Consider the following 13,979-nt stretch of genomic DNA (forward strand, 5'->3'; position numbering starts at 1 on the left):
GCTTTTGTGTCGTGGTTCGAAACTAAACCTTTATTTGACACAAAAACGATTGATTTGTAACAATGGATTGTGACGAAACAGACGCCTCATGCATGCACATATATAACAAACGCGTTTGATGTAGTTCAATTAAACGTTCAAGCGTACTTTTAGCGAAGAAACTTAATTTTCCTGTAAATAGTTTTCGCGGAAAATTTAGCGCTGGCCTAGTCAGTACAAAGAAAGCGTTTGTGTTGATTAACAATCACAACGTCCATGTTGCATTTAGCCTCTTTGTTGTGCAGCCAATTGATTTTGAGTTTATGTTTTAATGAAATCAGTCTTTTACAATATTACCTTTCTTACTATTTTTAATTCCTTTTCAAGAATATACAAAAGAATATAATATATTCTTAATCGACCTGTCGCCCGGGTTCTTGTGATAAAAAGTGGTCAGGAAAACAGCACAGGTCCAGAAATACTTTTTTGAGTAAAGCTTTCATATAAAGAAACGTTTTGAATAATTATTAAAAATAAATAAAAAAGAGCAATTTTGGTCCTATAAGTAGATCGAAAGATTACTTAACTACTAACGCATTATACAACAATAGTTTTGTTCTGGAAAATATTACAAACGTATTTCCTTTTGATACAGAGTTGCTATAGTAAACAATGGAGTCGCTTTATACTAGAAAACATATGGCCTGGCTAAACCAGTATGCTGGAATGCATTACGGCGAGCGCTACCTTCAAGAACGTTGGAGCAAATTTCTTCCAACGGAATTCTTTAAATACGTTGCCCAGCTTTCAAAATTGTCAATTCATGCCTTTGACGAGGTAGTTAAACTAAGAGACATACTGATTTTATTGTGTGTGTTTTTACTTTATTATCACCCAGGCGTGCACCAACAAAAGAGCTTTAGATCTTGGATGCAATGTTGGTGGTGTTACGTTCAACCTGGCAGCGAAATTTGATGAAGTTATCGGGTTGGATTGTTCCGAAGGCTTCATTGAGGTTTGTGAGGAACTGAAGGAAAACGGAAAAGCCACAATTTACCCGTGTGAAGAGGGAGACCTGGATACAGAAATGATGGCTGAGATACCAGATTCAATGGTAAGTCAATTTAGAAGAGATGGGCGCTTTAATACCTTAACAACCCAACGAACATGCCATTTTCACAAAGACATCGCTGTTTACAATGCTTACTTTTATTTTCATACGTCCATATGTAAAAATCTTAGTTGTTTATTGAGGTTATCGCGACATTAAAATGTTTACGCTGCAGCAATTGTGGTAAAGTATCTGACATAACATCAGATTTTTTGCACGGAATCTTTAGGATCGAAGCAGGTGCAGTTTTATATTGGGAGATGCTCATGCTTTGCCTTCTGACATTGGAAAGTTCGGTTGTGTGGTGGTGAGCTGCTTGCTCGATCGGCTTGAGAACCCGATGAAAATGTTAAAGAGCCTTCCTGATCTTGTGGACGACAAAGGCATCTGCGTGGTCTCTGATCCTTATACTTTTTTGGAAGCCTTTACACCTAAGGTAATACCATGAAATTTGTTGACAAGGAATTGAATTGTAGTATGTGAAAAAAGATATAAAATCATAATGAGCATTTTTTTGCAAAGTGACCGGTACTATACTTTTAGAACGTTTAACCGTTTTAGTCTCTTAGTAAGGTTTTGACATGTAAACTGATACAGTTTTTGCAAAGCTGTAGCCTATAACGTTTTGCTAATTCCACTACATTAGAATTTGTTGATAAATTGTAGATTTTTTACAGCAATTCCACATGATGTTTTTAGGAGAACTGGCTTGGTGGATACTTGAATAAAGATGGCAAAGAGGTTAAGGCGTCCAATACTATGAAGCAGGTTATGTCTGACAAAATGGAACTTATCCAGATAGAGGAAATGCCGTTTATGATACAAGATCAAGCCCGTGTTTGTCAATTGGCTGTTTCGGAAGTCCAAGTTTGGAAGAAGAAAACATGTATAGAACAGGGCAACTGATTTGTTTGAAAACAGACGCTCCGAACATGCACCGTTTCATACTTATGCATGAAAACCTTAATTCATCTTTGTCGTATGGTTTGTTTTGTCTATTTATACTTCATTTTTGTCAAAATAAACTTATTAAAATACATTGCGTGTTTGAAAACCATTATTTTAAGTTTTGGGTCCCAATGGCGAAGTGAGGTTGTGCATGACAACGCTAAAACATTTGTTAGTTGCACATTAACTTCCACAAAAACCACAGTGTTTTTCCTGCAAATTGTGCTGCCAACAGTAATTAGTTTGGCGCAAGCCTTAAATAGTTGGTATAAATTCTTTGCATGATGGAAGTATAAAGCCAACTTTTGCAACAAAAACTGATGATAAACCTTGAACAAGGTACCTGCAGCTAACAAGGCCCATTAAAAAACTATTGCGTATAACTGAAAAAAACATTTAACCGTTCCAGGCCAAATTCGGCATGATTGTTGCAGAGGTTGATATTAAACATCCATTAAATTTTGAGGGCGTTTGCAAGTTTTGTTTTTGTAGGATAACAGTTTAAAAAAAATTAAAACTTGGGCCTTAATACAAACCTATGCTGTTAATAAAGCCCAACATTTTCATATTTTTAAAAATAGTCTAGAAACCAATCAGACTCATTTATACTTTGCTTCGGTCAAATAAAAGTTCAAACAAGCAACGTTATTAACTTATATTACACATATACTGTTAACTAAGACATATAACTGTTAATCTGAAGGTACTAAAAAAAGAATAAACGACCCCTTGACATTTGATAACCAAAAATACTAAACGAAAGATTACTTCCACAAACATCTTATTCGGACATTTTATCTCCCTAAGAAAGCAAAAAAGCAAATTTTGTGCATATCAGTCGCTTTTACTATAAAAGAGACTTGAGAAAATAACAAATTATCGTTGGGCCTTATTGCAAGCAATGCCTGATAAACAAAACCGTAATAAAATTTATTTGAAGTAATTCTTTTTTCCTGATCGGATAATGCTCCAATTAAACTAAAATGACCCCATTACTAATATATATTAATAAGTTTTCATTTCGACAACACAACCTTTTCATTTTTGCTATCAATTTTAACAAAAAATAATAAAAAGTTGAAAATAAACCCTTCTTAATTTGGATTGGTCATGATAACAATTACATATAACTTGCAGGTCCAAAACTTTGTAAATCATTTTAAGTACATATATATTTTAAAATTACATCAAAACGGAAGCATTTTTTCTGGCACATAAAAAAATATTAGCAGTGGGCCTTATTACCTTCCGGGCCTATATACCTTCAGGTACCTCATATTTTTTTTATCAACCCAAAGCCTAAATAATTTACTAGAAAATAACTAGAAACAGATCAAGAGTTTTCTACGCATTTTGATTTTATTTTACAGAGAACTGCAAGATTTTAAAATTCTTTAGTTCATGCAATTTAAGTTTTTTGTAATTTCTCAATACATGTTACAAATGTAATTAAACATTCGTTTGACAAATATAAGAATCCAGTGTCCTGTCATCAACCTGTTACGAACGGTGGATCGACAGGGTTTAATACGACAAGAACAGCATTTACAGCTGTTTTCTCGTCCACAGTTTCCGAACATTAACACGTGCTGAGAGGAGATCCTTTCTGCTTCATTGACGTCATAAGCGTCAGATGTTAGACCTTGTTTGCAGGCGAAACCAAACGTGAGAAATTCAGGCAGCCAAACAAAAGCTTCAGTTGTAATTTATATAATAGTCTATTGCATGTGTTTGCAACAAGACAGTGCAGTCCTTTTATCGGCTTGTTTTAGGTGCTGTTGATTATAATCAATAATATTAGCTGTGTAAATGATTTATATTTTATAAAAAACCGACCAAACTATAGTTTACAAGGCGTTAAAGAAACCTATACCAGACCAAAAGATTTTTTATACTCGGCCTACGACAGATTTTTTTATACTTGCCTTTGATATGATCTCTTCCTTTTATTTAATGTAGAGTCAATATAAGTTAGTAAAAAAATGGAGTCGATTTATGCTAAGAAGGATTCTGGATGGGTCAACCATTACGCTGGAATTCATTACGGTGCACGCTTTCTTCAAACAAAATGGAACAAGTTTGTACCAGCAGAAAATTTTAAATTTGTCGAAAATCTGTTGTCGATCGCTTCGGTTGATCAGGTAAATTAGAATTAAGCAATTACATTTATTTCTCGTAACATTTTTTGTTTCATTTGAACAGGCGTGCAGCAACAAAAGAGCTTTGGATCTTGGTTGTTGTGTTGGTGGTGTCACATTCAACCTGGCAGCGAAATTTGATGAAGTTATCGGTATCGATATCAACAAAGACTTTATAGAGCTCTGTGACGAACTCAAGAAAAACGGCAAAGCTACAATTTACTCGTGTGAAGAGGGCGACCTGGAAACAGAAATGATGGCTGAGATACCAGATTCTATAGTAAGTTGGTCGCTAAAGCATGTTTAAATCAGTAAAACAAAAATTACTTACAGACTAAAATTGATAACTAGTCCATCGTTTTGATATGACCCATTCAAACATATTTTCGTCTTGCACTGGAAATCATTTTTTTAATCAAAAATAGACCCTTACAGTTGAAGAAATAAGAAAGGCAATGATGACAGCAACACGTTTGACAGGTTTTCTATATTGGATGAAAAAAACTGCGTGTGTTGTCGAAAATAAAACAGATGGTGTTTTTGTGAGTTTCTTAGTCGTGAGGACGTAATAAGTCTATTTTAATCCCAGTTATAACTTATTTCTTAGGACCGAGGCAGGTGCAGTTTTATATTGGGAGATGTCCTTGCTTTGCCTTCTGACATTGGAACGTTCGGTTGTTTGGTGGTGAGCAACTTGCTTCACTGTATCAAAAACCCGATAACAGTTTTGAAGACAATCCCTAGTCTCTTGGATGATAACGGAATCTGCGTAATCGCTTCTCCTCACTATTCTTCCGAAAACTTCACACCAAAAGTATATATTTTAAATTGCCTATGCTGGTAATGAATTTTAGAGTACACACCACCATAGAAACTTCGTCAAGGAAAACCAACGCACATACACACGCACGCAATGTTAACCTTTCTCACGTGTTTCCCCCCCACTAAGTTATTAACAAAAAACATGTTTAGGAGAACTGGATTGGTGGCTATTTTACCCAAGACGGCAAGACGGTCACATCATCACAAACTATAAAGAAGGTTTTAAGTGACGAAATGGAAGTTATTTGCACAGTGGATATTCCGTTTACATTGCAGTATCGGGGCCGTGTATGCGAACTAGCTGTTGCAGAAGTGCAGGTCTGGAAGAAGTTGCCAAAAGTTATTTAAACAGCACTGCGGAATAGTTTAAAGAAATTGATTACCTATAGCCTTATGATTTCAACTTCATAAGCATACGTTGCAAATAAAATATGCTGATTAATTCCCTTGTTTAAAATAACAAGTTCTTCGACTGACTTTTGGTTTTAGAAATATTTTAAGCCTTGTAATAAATAGTTAAACAGTTTAATTTATGATATTGATTGCTGTGTTTTCAATATAAAAATGCAAACTAATGGTTTTATTGGGACAGTGCAAAAAGAATTTTGCTACCAAGCTATTCAGAAACAATCAAATAGATTACAAATAATCCACACAATAATTATCTTTACTGCTAACATTGAAACCATGTCCAAAGTTAATAAACTTGTTTGTGGTGTGGTTTGACATCCTTTTGTATTTAATGCAGATATTCAAAACAAAACAAAATTTCCATTGTCATTTCTAACAGCCTATCATGAATCAATATCCTAGAAAAACACTACATAAGTACAAGGGAACATTTCAAACTGCACGAAAAGCCCCACTACAAAAACCAAACAGTAGTTATAACATGTGTGCATTTATTGAAACTCATGTATTTAAAGATTTACCTGTATACGAAAGTAAGTTGTTTTTGATGCTGAAAGTATCCATTTTTGCATTGCAAGTTTTCCACATTTTTGGTCATCTTTCCTCCCTCTTTTACATTTTAAAAACCTTGATGGCAACTTTGTTTAAGCAGCTATTCAGCAGAACTTCAATTGCAAATATTTGAATTTAAACAGGACATGCATACAAAATGCTTCTTACCTATTAAATAAGTTTGTTTTCTTTTTTACTGGTTCGGTTTTGCAATACATACTGTATCATCAAAGTTCAGAGTGCTTAACTACTGGTGGCAGCGTATACCATTGTGCTATTTAAAAACATGACAGCAATGCACTGGATTAGAAATATTTTTGCAATCATAACAGGCCTATAGTTAGTATACATGTAACTTATCACCTGGTCAGAATGGGGTACACCATACACATTGTTGGGTACTTATTTGAATTGTTCAGACTTCCATACACTTGTCCAATAACTTTCCATTTGACTTTGCTTGGAGCTCTGTAAAACAGTTAGCATTTTGTGGTCACTGTATCACTACAGATGATTATGAATAGTCACAAAATGAAGTCACAAAAGTCAGTGTATAAAATAGTTCAGGAGTTTTAGCTAAATACAATCCACACAAACCAAACATTTGTCTCTACTGCTTATTTATTTATACTAGTTTCTAAAGCAGCAGTTCCCAACCTTTTGTGTGCCGTGACCCCTTGATAACATTTGCCAAGTTGCGGTGACTCCAAGGATAAAATTAGTAGGCTTTAAATTAACATGGACTGTATTTTTTCTCAACAATAAAGTGGTCAATGAGTTTATTTTATTGGGGCTAGTGGTTCATGACCTAAAATGAGTTGGGAACCATGCCTTAGGCGACCCCTGGCAAATTGTTGGGGTCGCGACCCACAGGTTGGGAACCGCTTTTCTGAAGTATTCAATTGGATGTTTGCCCATTCGCCAAACTTCAAATTAAGCGTTCTGCCTATTACTCCAAACTCTCGCTAGAAATTTTCCTCTGAGTACTTGCAAAGCAATTAATAAACACATTTACCTTTTTCATCAAACCTTACAATTACTTGTCGGTGGAGACATAGCTGTCATGGGCTGGATTTACAAATAAAAACTCTACCCTTCTGTTCACAATTGGCAGTAGCTAGATAATATGACATGAACTTTAATTCTTTCAGGCGGCTAAGTGTGTAATATGCTGTTGTTTTTAAATTTACACAACAAAACAGCACAACATTGGACATTGAATGTTTTTCTTTAAATTTACATTAAAACAGCATCATTATTCCAAAACAAATTAAGATTTTTAATATTTTGGTATAGAATCTAACATAAACTGTCAAGTATCAGCTAAACTCTGTGGCTGTCGGACTTTATTTACATTGCCCAGTTTCGTGTGATAACCCAGTTTCAAATGCCAAACACAGGTAAACGGGTATTTACACAAAGACAAAGCAAACGACAGATCTCGCAGTACCGAAACCAAAAACTCAAACAATCTAATTTCACAGGTATGGTTGCAGACATGCGGATAAAAACAACAATTTTAAATGGCGTAATAATTTTGCTGACATATTTTGACCTAAACAAAGTTTTGGAAAATTTTGTCAATAAATTGCAGAACAAGGCAAAAAATATTTGAATTCGTCAATTATAGTGGGCTATTGTGTTCTCGCATTTTACAACGTAATTTAGGATATTTTGGGCGACTTCAACCAAACTTGAACTTCTGAAATAGTTAATCCAATTTCCCGAGCTTGGTATTGCAAAACAAATGGAATTTCTACACTCTGAATGAGTTCCATTTTCTCGGACAGAATATCCTTTATAGTTTGTGAAGCTTTCATCTTTTGTCCGTCTTTGTCTAAAAATCCACCAAGCCAGTTCTCCTAAATTTGTTGAGCAATTTGTTAATAATTTGATACACTGTGAGGCTTATTATGATGCAAAATGCGAAATTGACCTGAACTTATGTCAATTATTTACAACAACAGCAATTTTGAGAACCGTACTGTCAGCTATTGTTTGTGTTACATAAAGTAGGCTAATTGAATGGTCATCTCATAAATTTCGAACTTGGTCTTCAGTTTGCTGTTTCGTGATTATTCTGATGTGCAGTTTACAGATTTAACTGAGTTTCACAGTTGCCAACAAAGCTTATGACATAACCTTTGGTGTAAAATCTTCTAAAGGATCATGAGGAGACGCGATCACACAAATTCCATAATCATCCAAAAGGCCAGGAAGGTTCCTTAAAACTTTTATTGGGTTCTCAAGACGCCCAATCACGTTGCTTATCACCACACAACCGAACGTTCCAATGTCAGAGGGTAAAGCTTGGACATCTCCCAACTGAAAACTACACCTGCTTCGATCCTAAAAAAATATGAGAAACAGTAAGTGACATTAGTCAAATACATGATAATGCAGGGTTCTCATTGTTAGGAATAAATTCAGAAAAAAAATCTTTCATTATAAACAGCAAAACTCGTTAGGCCAATAATGGGCAAATTTTCAGTTGAGGTGTCAACCATATATAATTGTTTGAAACAATTAAGTACAACTATAAAATTTATAAAAGCTGTAAACTGCTTTCGGGCGCAATTCGTGGTTTAAAAAATTGTTTTACTTTAGGCCGGGTTGTAGCTCGAAATTTGAGCCGCTAACAACTCGTAAACAGACGCAAACGTACAATTGAATCTGGTATCTCAGCCATCATTTCTCCGTCCAGATCTCCCTCTTCGCACGAGTAAATTGTTGCTTTTCCGTTTTTCTTTAGTTCCTCACAGAATTCAATGAAACCTTTGCAACAATCGATACCAATAACTTCATCAAATTTTTCTGCCAGGTTGAATGTGGTACCACCAACACAACAACCAAGATCCAAAGCTCTTTTGTTTGTGCACGTCTGAAATATGGAACCAAATAAGCACGTATAAATATATCAAAAATATAAAATATGTGGATCAACCATAAATGGTCTATTTATGCGGTCCAGTGATAAAGGCACTCAGACTAGACCAGTGGTTCTCAACCTTTTTTCTTTCGTGGCCCATTTTCATTGCTTAAAAATTCTGTGGCCCAGTAAATTTTTTTAAAAGAAAAAAAACAACTTTTGAATAGGTTAAGAAAAAAATGCAGAACATATTTCAAACAGATTATAAGTAATTGGACAATGGATATGATTCTATTATCTGGCTTTATTGTAATCACAAAGTAGTTTATTACATCATAAACATAAAGTGTTGCAGAAACTCAAAGTAACTTTATACCGTAATAAGATTAATTTAAATTTATTTACATCCCTTCTCAATTCCTCCCCAAGCCATTATGTTTGTAAAACTGTGTTGCAAAGCTTTCTATTTGATTGGTCTGTGGCCCAATCAAAATGCTTACATGGCCCACCGGGTTGAGAACCGCTGGACTGGACCTTGTAAAAACGTTTGGTACACAGACTTTGTAAGGTTTGGCCTATTAGAAAAAAAACTGATTATTTTTAATTACCTCGTCAACAGAAGCAAATAGTAATTTAGACATTTTTTCGACGTATTCAAAGTTTTCTGCAGGAAGAAATTCTCTCCAACGGTTTTTAAGGTATCTGGCGCCGTAATGCATTCCAGTAAAGAGGTTCAACCAGGCCATGTGTTTTTTAGCATATTGCGACTCCATAATTAACAACAACACTAAGGGAAGAAATATAAAATACGAATTAAGTTGATGAAAATCATCATGTTGTAATTAAATTTCTAGATCAATGTAAAACCATTGAATTAAACAAATTTACAATCAGTTGCTTTACCGATTTTAGGTCATTTAATATGACACTTATAGTTGCGCACTTCCTTGCTGCAAAAGCTTGTAATAAACTATTAACAACTTGAGGTTTTGATGTCTGAATTTCCTCAATTGCCTGTAAAAATAAGATCTTACATGTAACGCTTACGATGCCAATGGTGGCATGAAAATGATCTTCTGTTAGCATGTGGCAATATTTGAAAACGGTGTATCGGCTGCCCGTTTAACACCTAAAGCAGGTTGTTAAACATAGTTTATGTGATTGTGAAACACACTGTTACTTTCACGCAATTGGGACATTGCAAAATTTGGCCTGCTTTAAGCGATTTCAGTTTTCACCAGAATAACATCTTTCTCTTTCCCGGTTAAAGGTGTAACTGACATGGTTTAACGAGACAACAAAACATGCCACAACTCCATGACTTTCAAACAGGGTAATGTGCTGGTCTCAAAATAAAGGATTTTTACAGTGGTCGGATAACATTAAAAATAACTCGCCTGGGCCACATAGGTTATTTAACGCAAAGCCGTTCCAACGAATAAGGTTTATTTTAAGATGTAACTTATATAAAGACCAAAACACTCGCACACAGTAGTTTGGTGACCCGTGTTTTAGCTGTGGGTTACAGCTATAGCTAAACTAAAAGTTTGAAACGAAACGGCTTGATTTCACCAATGATTGCCTCACATCTACATCAGCCGAACTGTAGGAAAATAAAACAAAATCGTAACAATTCACAATTTAAAATAGCTTTTACTAACTTTTCACATCTGTTTTTAAACAAAGTGCAACTGAAATGCTTTCCTTGACTTGAGTTATCCGAAATGAACCGGACTCCGCGTAGCTTCAGGCTTAATTACTTTTCTTCTGAAACCAAATTTCATTCCGCACAATGTTTTGATTTTCATTCTGCACAATGTTTTGCCAAACATCTGCTATGAAGGATGGCTCATTCTTTTGCACACGGCATGGCTTCCTGCTCCTGTTCGTGTGAAACAAACTCCATCGTTGTATTTCGAAATGAACTGTAGTGTTTAGTGTTGGTAGGCTGCAACTTAAAAAACCTTCGGCTCCAAGTAAATTTTTCTTGACATGTCTTCTGGCAAACTTCATTGGAAGTTTGTACTCGCACATGCCTCCAGACCACCTTTGGAGAAGATTTCCTTCGAACATACAGTCTGCTTGTTGATGAAAAACGCCAATGCTTGGTACATGCTCAGTCGTTAATTAGCATTGTCATAGACAAGACAAACCAAGCACACCTCGCCTAAATGCGATTAGCAACACGCAACCTGACCGATACTTAATCCCACATATCCAGGATTTTACTACACGTCTGTCAGGTGCTACAGTTGTTTCTAAAATCGACTTTGCCCGAGGATACCATCATGTACCTGCTGTGCCAGCAAACATTCCCAAACGGCTGTCGTAACGCTGTTCAAACATTTTCAGTTTCTGCGCATGACGTTTAGACTTAAAAATATAGCGCAAACGTTGTCAAAAATGATGGATACATTGTGTCAATCTTCTCAATTCGTCTTCGTTTATCTAGATGGCGTAATGGTTGCAAGCAAATCATCAGAAGAACATAACAACCATCTTCGTCAGCTTTTAAACAACCGGCAAACCACGAACTTGTCATTACTCTAGCCAAGTGTAATGTTGGAAAAACGAAAAACGATTTTCTCGGACACCGCGTAAATAGATTTAATGCAAGACCATTACCTGACAAAGTCAAGGCAATTCAAAGCTTTTCAAAACCTACCACGATCAAAGGTCTGCAAGAGATTTTTGGCAGGATAAAATTTCATCACAGATTTTTTTCCTGCTGCAGTCAAATTTAAAATGCCACTGACGATTTTTTGGCGTCGGACATAGAAGGCCAAATTATTGTCTTTTGTCCGATGTTTAGGCCATCTGGCAACCCTGATTGAACTCAATAACACCTATTGTAGAAATTATGTCGATACTCTTGTGGTTGACTTGTTTTCGGGTGATCGGTTACTATACTACTAAAAATTAATAAGCCTTATTCATTTTTGTTGCTTGAGGGATGCATACATGCAATTTGAGCAATTTGAACTTGCAGATGATATAGTAAAGCTACCATAATCACTTGTGACCTTACAATTATTTTCAAAACTTGCAAGATGTAAAAGGCCACAGACCAGTTTTCACTAATTCTTGAAGTATAAAAAATTGGAAATCTCTGGCTTAAAAATGGCGCATTGATTTTCCGCATTTGGTATGATTTAAAACGTGGATCTTTTAAAGCTATGCACTTAACATATCTAAAATGTGCTTATGTTATTTGACTGGGGTGGAGAATTGTATTTGGCGGAATAGCTGTTTAAAAACGACTTATAAAACTGGGTACCACTTTCACAACACTGTAATGAAAAGGCAAATGAGCATTTAAACTTGACATTTTGGCACTGATATTGAATTTAGCTCTGATGCAAAATCAAAGGCGATGCACTGCAGTTTGTTGTTAAAACCAGAAATTTACCATATTACACTGGGGAAGAAATGCACATCTTGTTTTTTGTTGTGCTTTTTGTTTCATCAAAGCCATTAATTTGCATATTTGATTTTATTTCCTACACATTATAATGCATTAGTAATTAATATTAAAATTTACTATTTCAAATCGTATATTACAAGGCTATTTAATTGTTTTGGGCAACTTTTTCCAGACTTGAACTTCTGAAATAACTACTTGAAAAACACGGCTTTGGTCCTGTTCTACAAATGGAATATCAACAGTCTGAATGAGTTCCATTTGATCAGACAGAATCTTCTTTATAGAATTTGTTGCTTCAACTATTTGTCCATCTTGGTTCACATATCCACCAAGCCAGTTCTCCTGAAATTGTAAAACAATTTACAAAACTTTCAAAATTTGGCTGCAAACCTGGTAAAATGTAAGTATTAAGTTTTAGGCATCATAAAAATAACTTTTAGAAAACTTTAAGAAAACAGACAAGCTAATATACTGTAAAAAAACATAACGTTTTGACAAGCATACAAGGGAATATAGCTTCAAGATAAAATTGGATGTAAGTGAACATCCACTAAAAGCATGAAGAACACAGAAACTGCAAATATACAGAAAAGTTTTCTATATAGGGCTAAATACCTTTGGTGTAAACGCTTCTAGGAAACAATGAACATCAGCCACAACGCAGATGCCGTTTTCAGCCACGAGGTCAGGGAGGCTTTTTACAACTTTAATAGGGTTTTCTAGGCGGTCGAGAACGTTGCTTATTACCACACAACCGAACTTTCCAAGGTCAGAAGGCAAAGCATGGACATCTCCCCACATAAAACTGCATCTGCTTCGGTCCTAAAGAATCAATTATTAGAAATCAAACTTTTTTTAAAAAACCTCTTTCCTTATCAAAGGTGGTTAGTTTTTTAGGCCCACTCGACTGGTTCCACCAACGTAAAACTTTCTTTAGCTAATGTTTTTTCTCGCGTTTGAAATGTTTTAATGTTTTCCGATGTGTTGGCCTCCAGGTATGCTTACAAAAATGTTTGGGCCCAGGTAATGTGTTTCTCAACTGGTTTAAAGTTTCATCTGTTGCAAACTAACTTACAATTGAATCTGGTATCTCAGCGATCATTTCTGTATCCAGGTCGCCCTCTTCGCACGAGTAAATTGTTAATTTTCCATATTTCTTTATTTTTTCGCCAACCTCAATGAAACCTTTGGAATAGTCGATACCGATAACTTCATCAAATTTTTGTGCCAACTTGAATGTGACTCCACCAACATTGCATCCAAGATCTAAAGCTCTTTTGTTGGTGCACGCCTGCATGAGCAGAAATTATAAATGTAAAGTAGGCAATTATGAATATATATATGCTAAAGCAGTGGCCCTCAAGCGGGATGTAATTTACTTTAATTTGTACACGTGGTTTGTAATTAGACACTTTAGCTTTGAGAATATAATCTGTGAAATTTATAATGACCCATTTTTAAATAATCTTTGTACAGTTTAGAGCTATAGCATCTACTATTTAGTATATTGGGAAGGAATTAGGATGTGTAATTTGTGAAAAATTCCTAATTACCTCATCAAATGAATCAATGGACAACTTTGAAAACTTTTCGACAAATTTAAAATTTTCTTCAGGAATAAATTTGCTCCAACGTTTTTGAAGGTAGCGGGAACCGTAATGCAGTCCTGTGAACTGGTTCAGCCATATCATATGTTTCCTAGTATAAAGCGAGTCCATCACCAAC

At 35.3% G+C, this 13,979-nt stretch overlaps 3 protein-coding genes across 4 annotated transcripts; 2 read left to right on the forward strand and 1 right to left on the reverse strand.

Moving 5' to 3' along the window:
• Window positions 1-651: 651 nt before the first annotated feature.
• On the forward strand, window positions 652-2,068 carry LOC145211746 (uncharacterized). The gene is made up of 4 exons (XM_080080060.1): window positions 652-816; window positions 878-1,093; window positions 1,320-1,526; window positions 1,790-2,068. The coding sequence occupies exons 1-4, from the start codon at window positions 652-654 to the stop codon at window positions 1,994-1,996; spliced, it is 795 nt and encodes a 264-aa protein (XP_079936186.1). The 3' UTR covers window positions 1,997-2,068.
• Window positions 1,173-9,610, reverse strand: LOC145238991 (uncharacterized). Of its 2 annotated transcripts, XM_080102297.1 has the most exons (7): window positions 9,439-9,610; window positions 8,627-8,842; window positions 8,104-8,310; window positions 6,977-7,823; window positions 6,130-6,429; window positions 5,931-6,036; window positions 1,173-1,521 (listed from the first exon to the last, which is right to left on the reverse strand). In XM_080102297.1, the coding sequence occupies exons 1-4, from the start codon at window positions 9,601-9,603 to the stop codon at window positions 7,626-7,628; spliced, it is 786 nt and encodes a 261-aa protein (XP_079958423.1). In that variant the 5' UTR covers window positions 9,604-9,610; the 3' UTR covers window positions 1,173-1,521; window positions 5,931-6,036; window positions 6,130-6,429; window positions 6,977-7,625. The 2 variants fall into 2 exon arrangements, with proteins under 2 accessions (XP_079958423.1, XP_079958416.1); XM_080102290.1 differs by lacking the exons at window positions 1,173-1,521; window positions 5,931-6,036 and having other exon boundaries at window positions 6,170-6,235; window positions 6,325-6,429.
• Window positions 4,004-5,346, forward strand: LOC145239008 (uncharacterized). The gene is made up of 4 exons (XM_080102307.1): window positions 4,004-4,179; window positions 4,241-4,456; window positions 4,784-4,990; window positions 5,149-5,346. Exons 1-4 carry the CDS (start codon window positions 4,021-4,023, stop codon window positions 5,344-5,346), a joined length of 780 nt encoding a protein of 259 aa, XP_079958433.1. The 5' UTR covers window positions 4,004-4,020.
• Window positions 9,611-13,979: the final 4,369 nt, after the last annotated feature.

This window comes from Phallusia mammillata, chromosome 1, assembly GCF_965637545.1.
Source record: "Phallusia mammillata chromosome 1, kaPhaMamm4.hap1.1, whole genome shotgun sequence".
NCBI classification, from domain to species: domain Eukaryota; kingdom Metazoa; phylum Chordata; class Ascidiacea; order Phlebobranchia; family Ascidiidae; genus Phallusia; species Phallusia mammillata.

What these genes read in the sequence shown, in the direction of transcription:
- LOC145211746 (XM_080080060.1), top strand. Translation starts at nt 652, where the DNA reads ATGGAGTCGCTTTATACTAGAAAACATATGGCCTGGCTAAACCAGTAT. An exon ending in CAATTCATGCCTTTGACGAG is followed by an intron (nt 817 to 877) that starts GTAGTTAAACTA and finishes ATTATCACCCAG; the next exon opens with GCGTGCACCAACAAAAGAGC. An exon ending in CTGAGATACCAGATTCAATG is followed by an intron (nt 1,094 to 1,319) that starts GTAAGTCAATTT and finishes CGGAATCTTTAG; the next exon opens with GATCGAAGCAGGTGCAGTTT.
- LOC145239008 (XM_080102307.1), top strand. Translation starts at nt 4,021, where the DNA reads ATGGAGTCGATTTATGCTAAGAAGGATTCTGGATGGGTCAACCATTAC. An exon ending in CGATCGCTTCGGTTGATCAG is followed by an intron (nt 4,180 to 4,240) that starts GTAAATTAGAAT and finishes TCATTTGAACAG; the next exon opens with GCGTGCAGCAACAAAAGAGC. An exon ending in CTGAGATACCAGATTCTATA is followed by an intron (nt 4,457 to 4,783) that starts GTAAGTTGGTCG and finishes CTTATTTCTTAG; the next exon opens with GACCGAGGCAGGTGCAGTTT.
- LOC145238991 (XM_080102297.1), bottom strand. Translation starts at nt 9,603, where the DNA reads ATGGAGTCGCAATATGCTAAAAAACACATGGCCTGGTTGAACCTCTTT. An exon ending in TATTTGCTTCTGTTGACGAG is followed by an intron (nt 8,843 to 9,438) that starts GTAATTAAAAAT and finishes TCCATATTTCAG; the next exon opens with ACGTGCACAAACAAAAGAGC. An exon ending in CTGAGATACCAGATTCAATT is followed by an intron (nt 8,311 to 8,626) that starts GTACGTTTGCGT and finishes ATATTTTTTTAG; the next exon opens with GATCGAAGCAGGTGTAGTTT.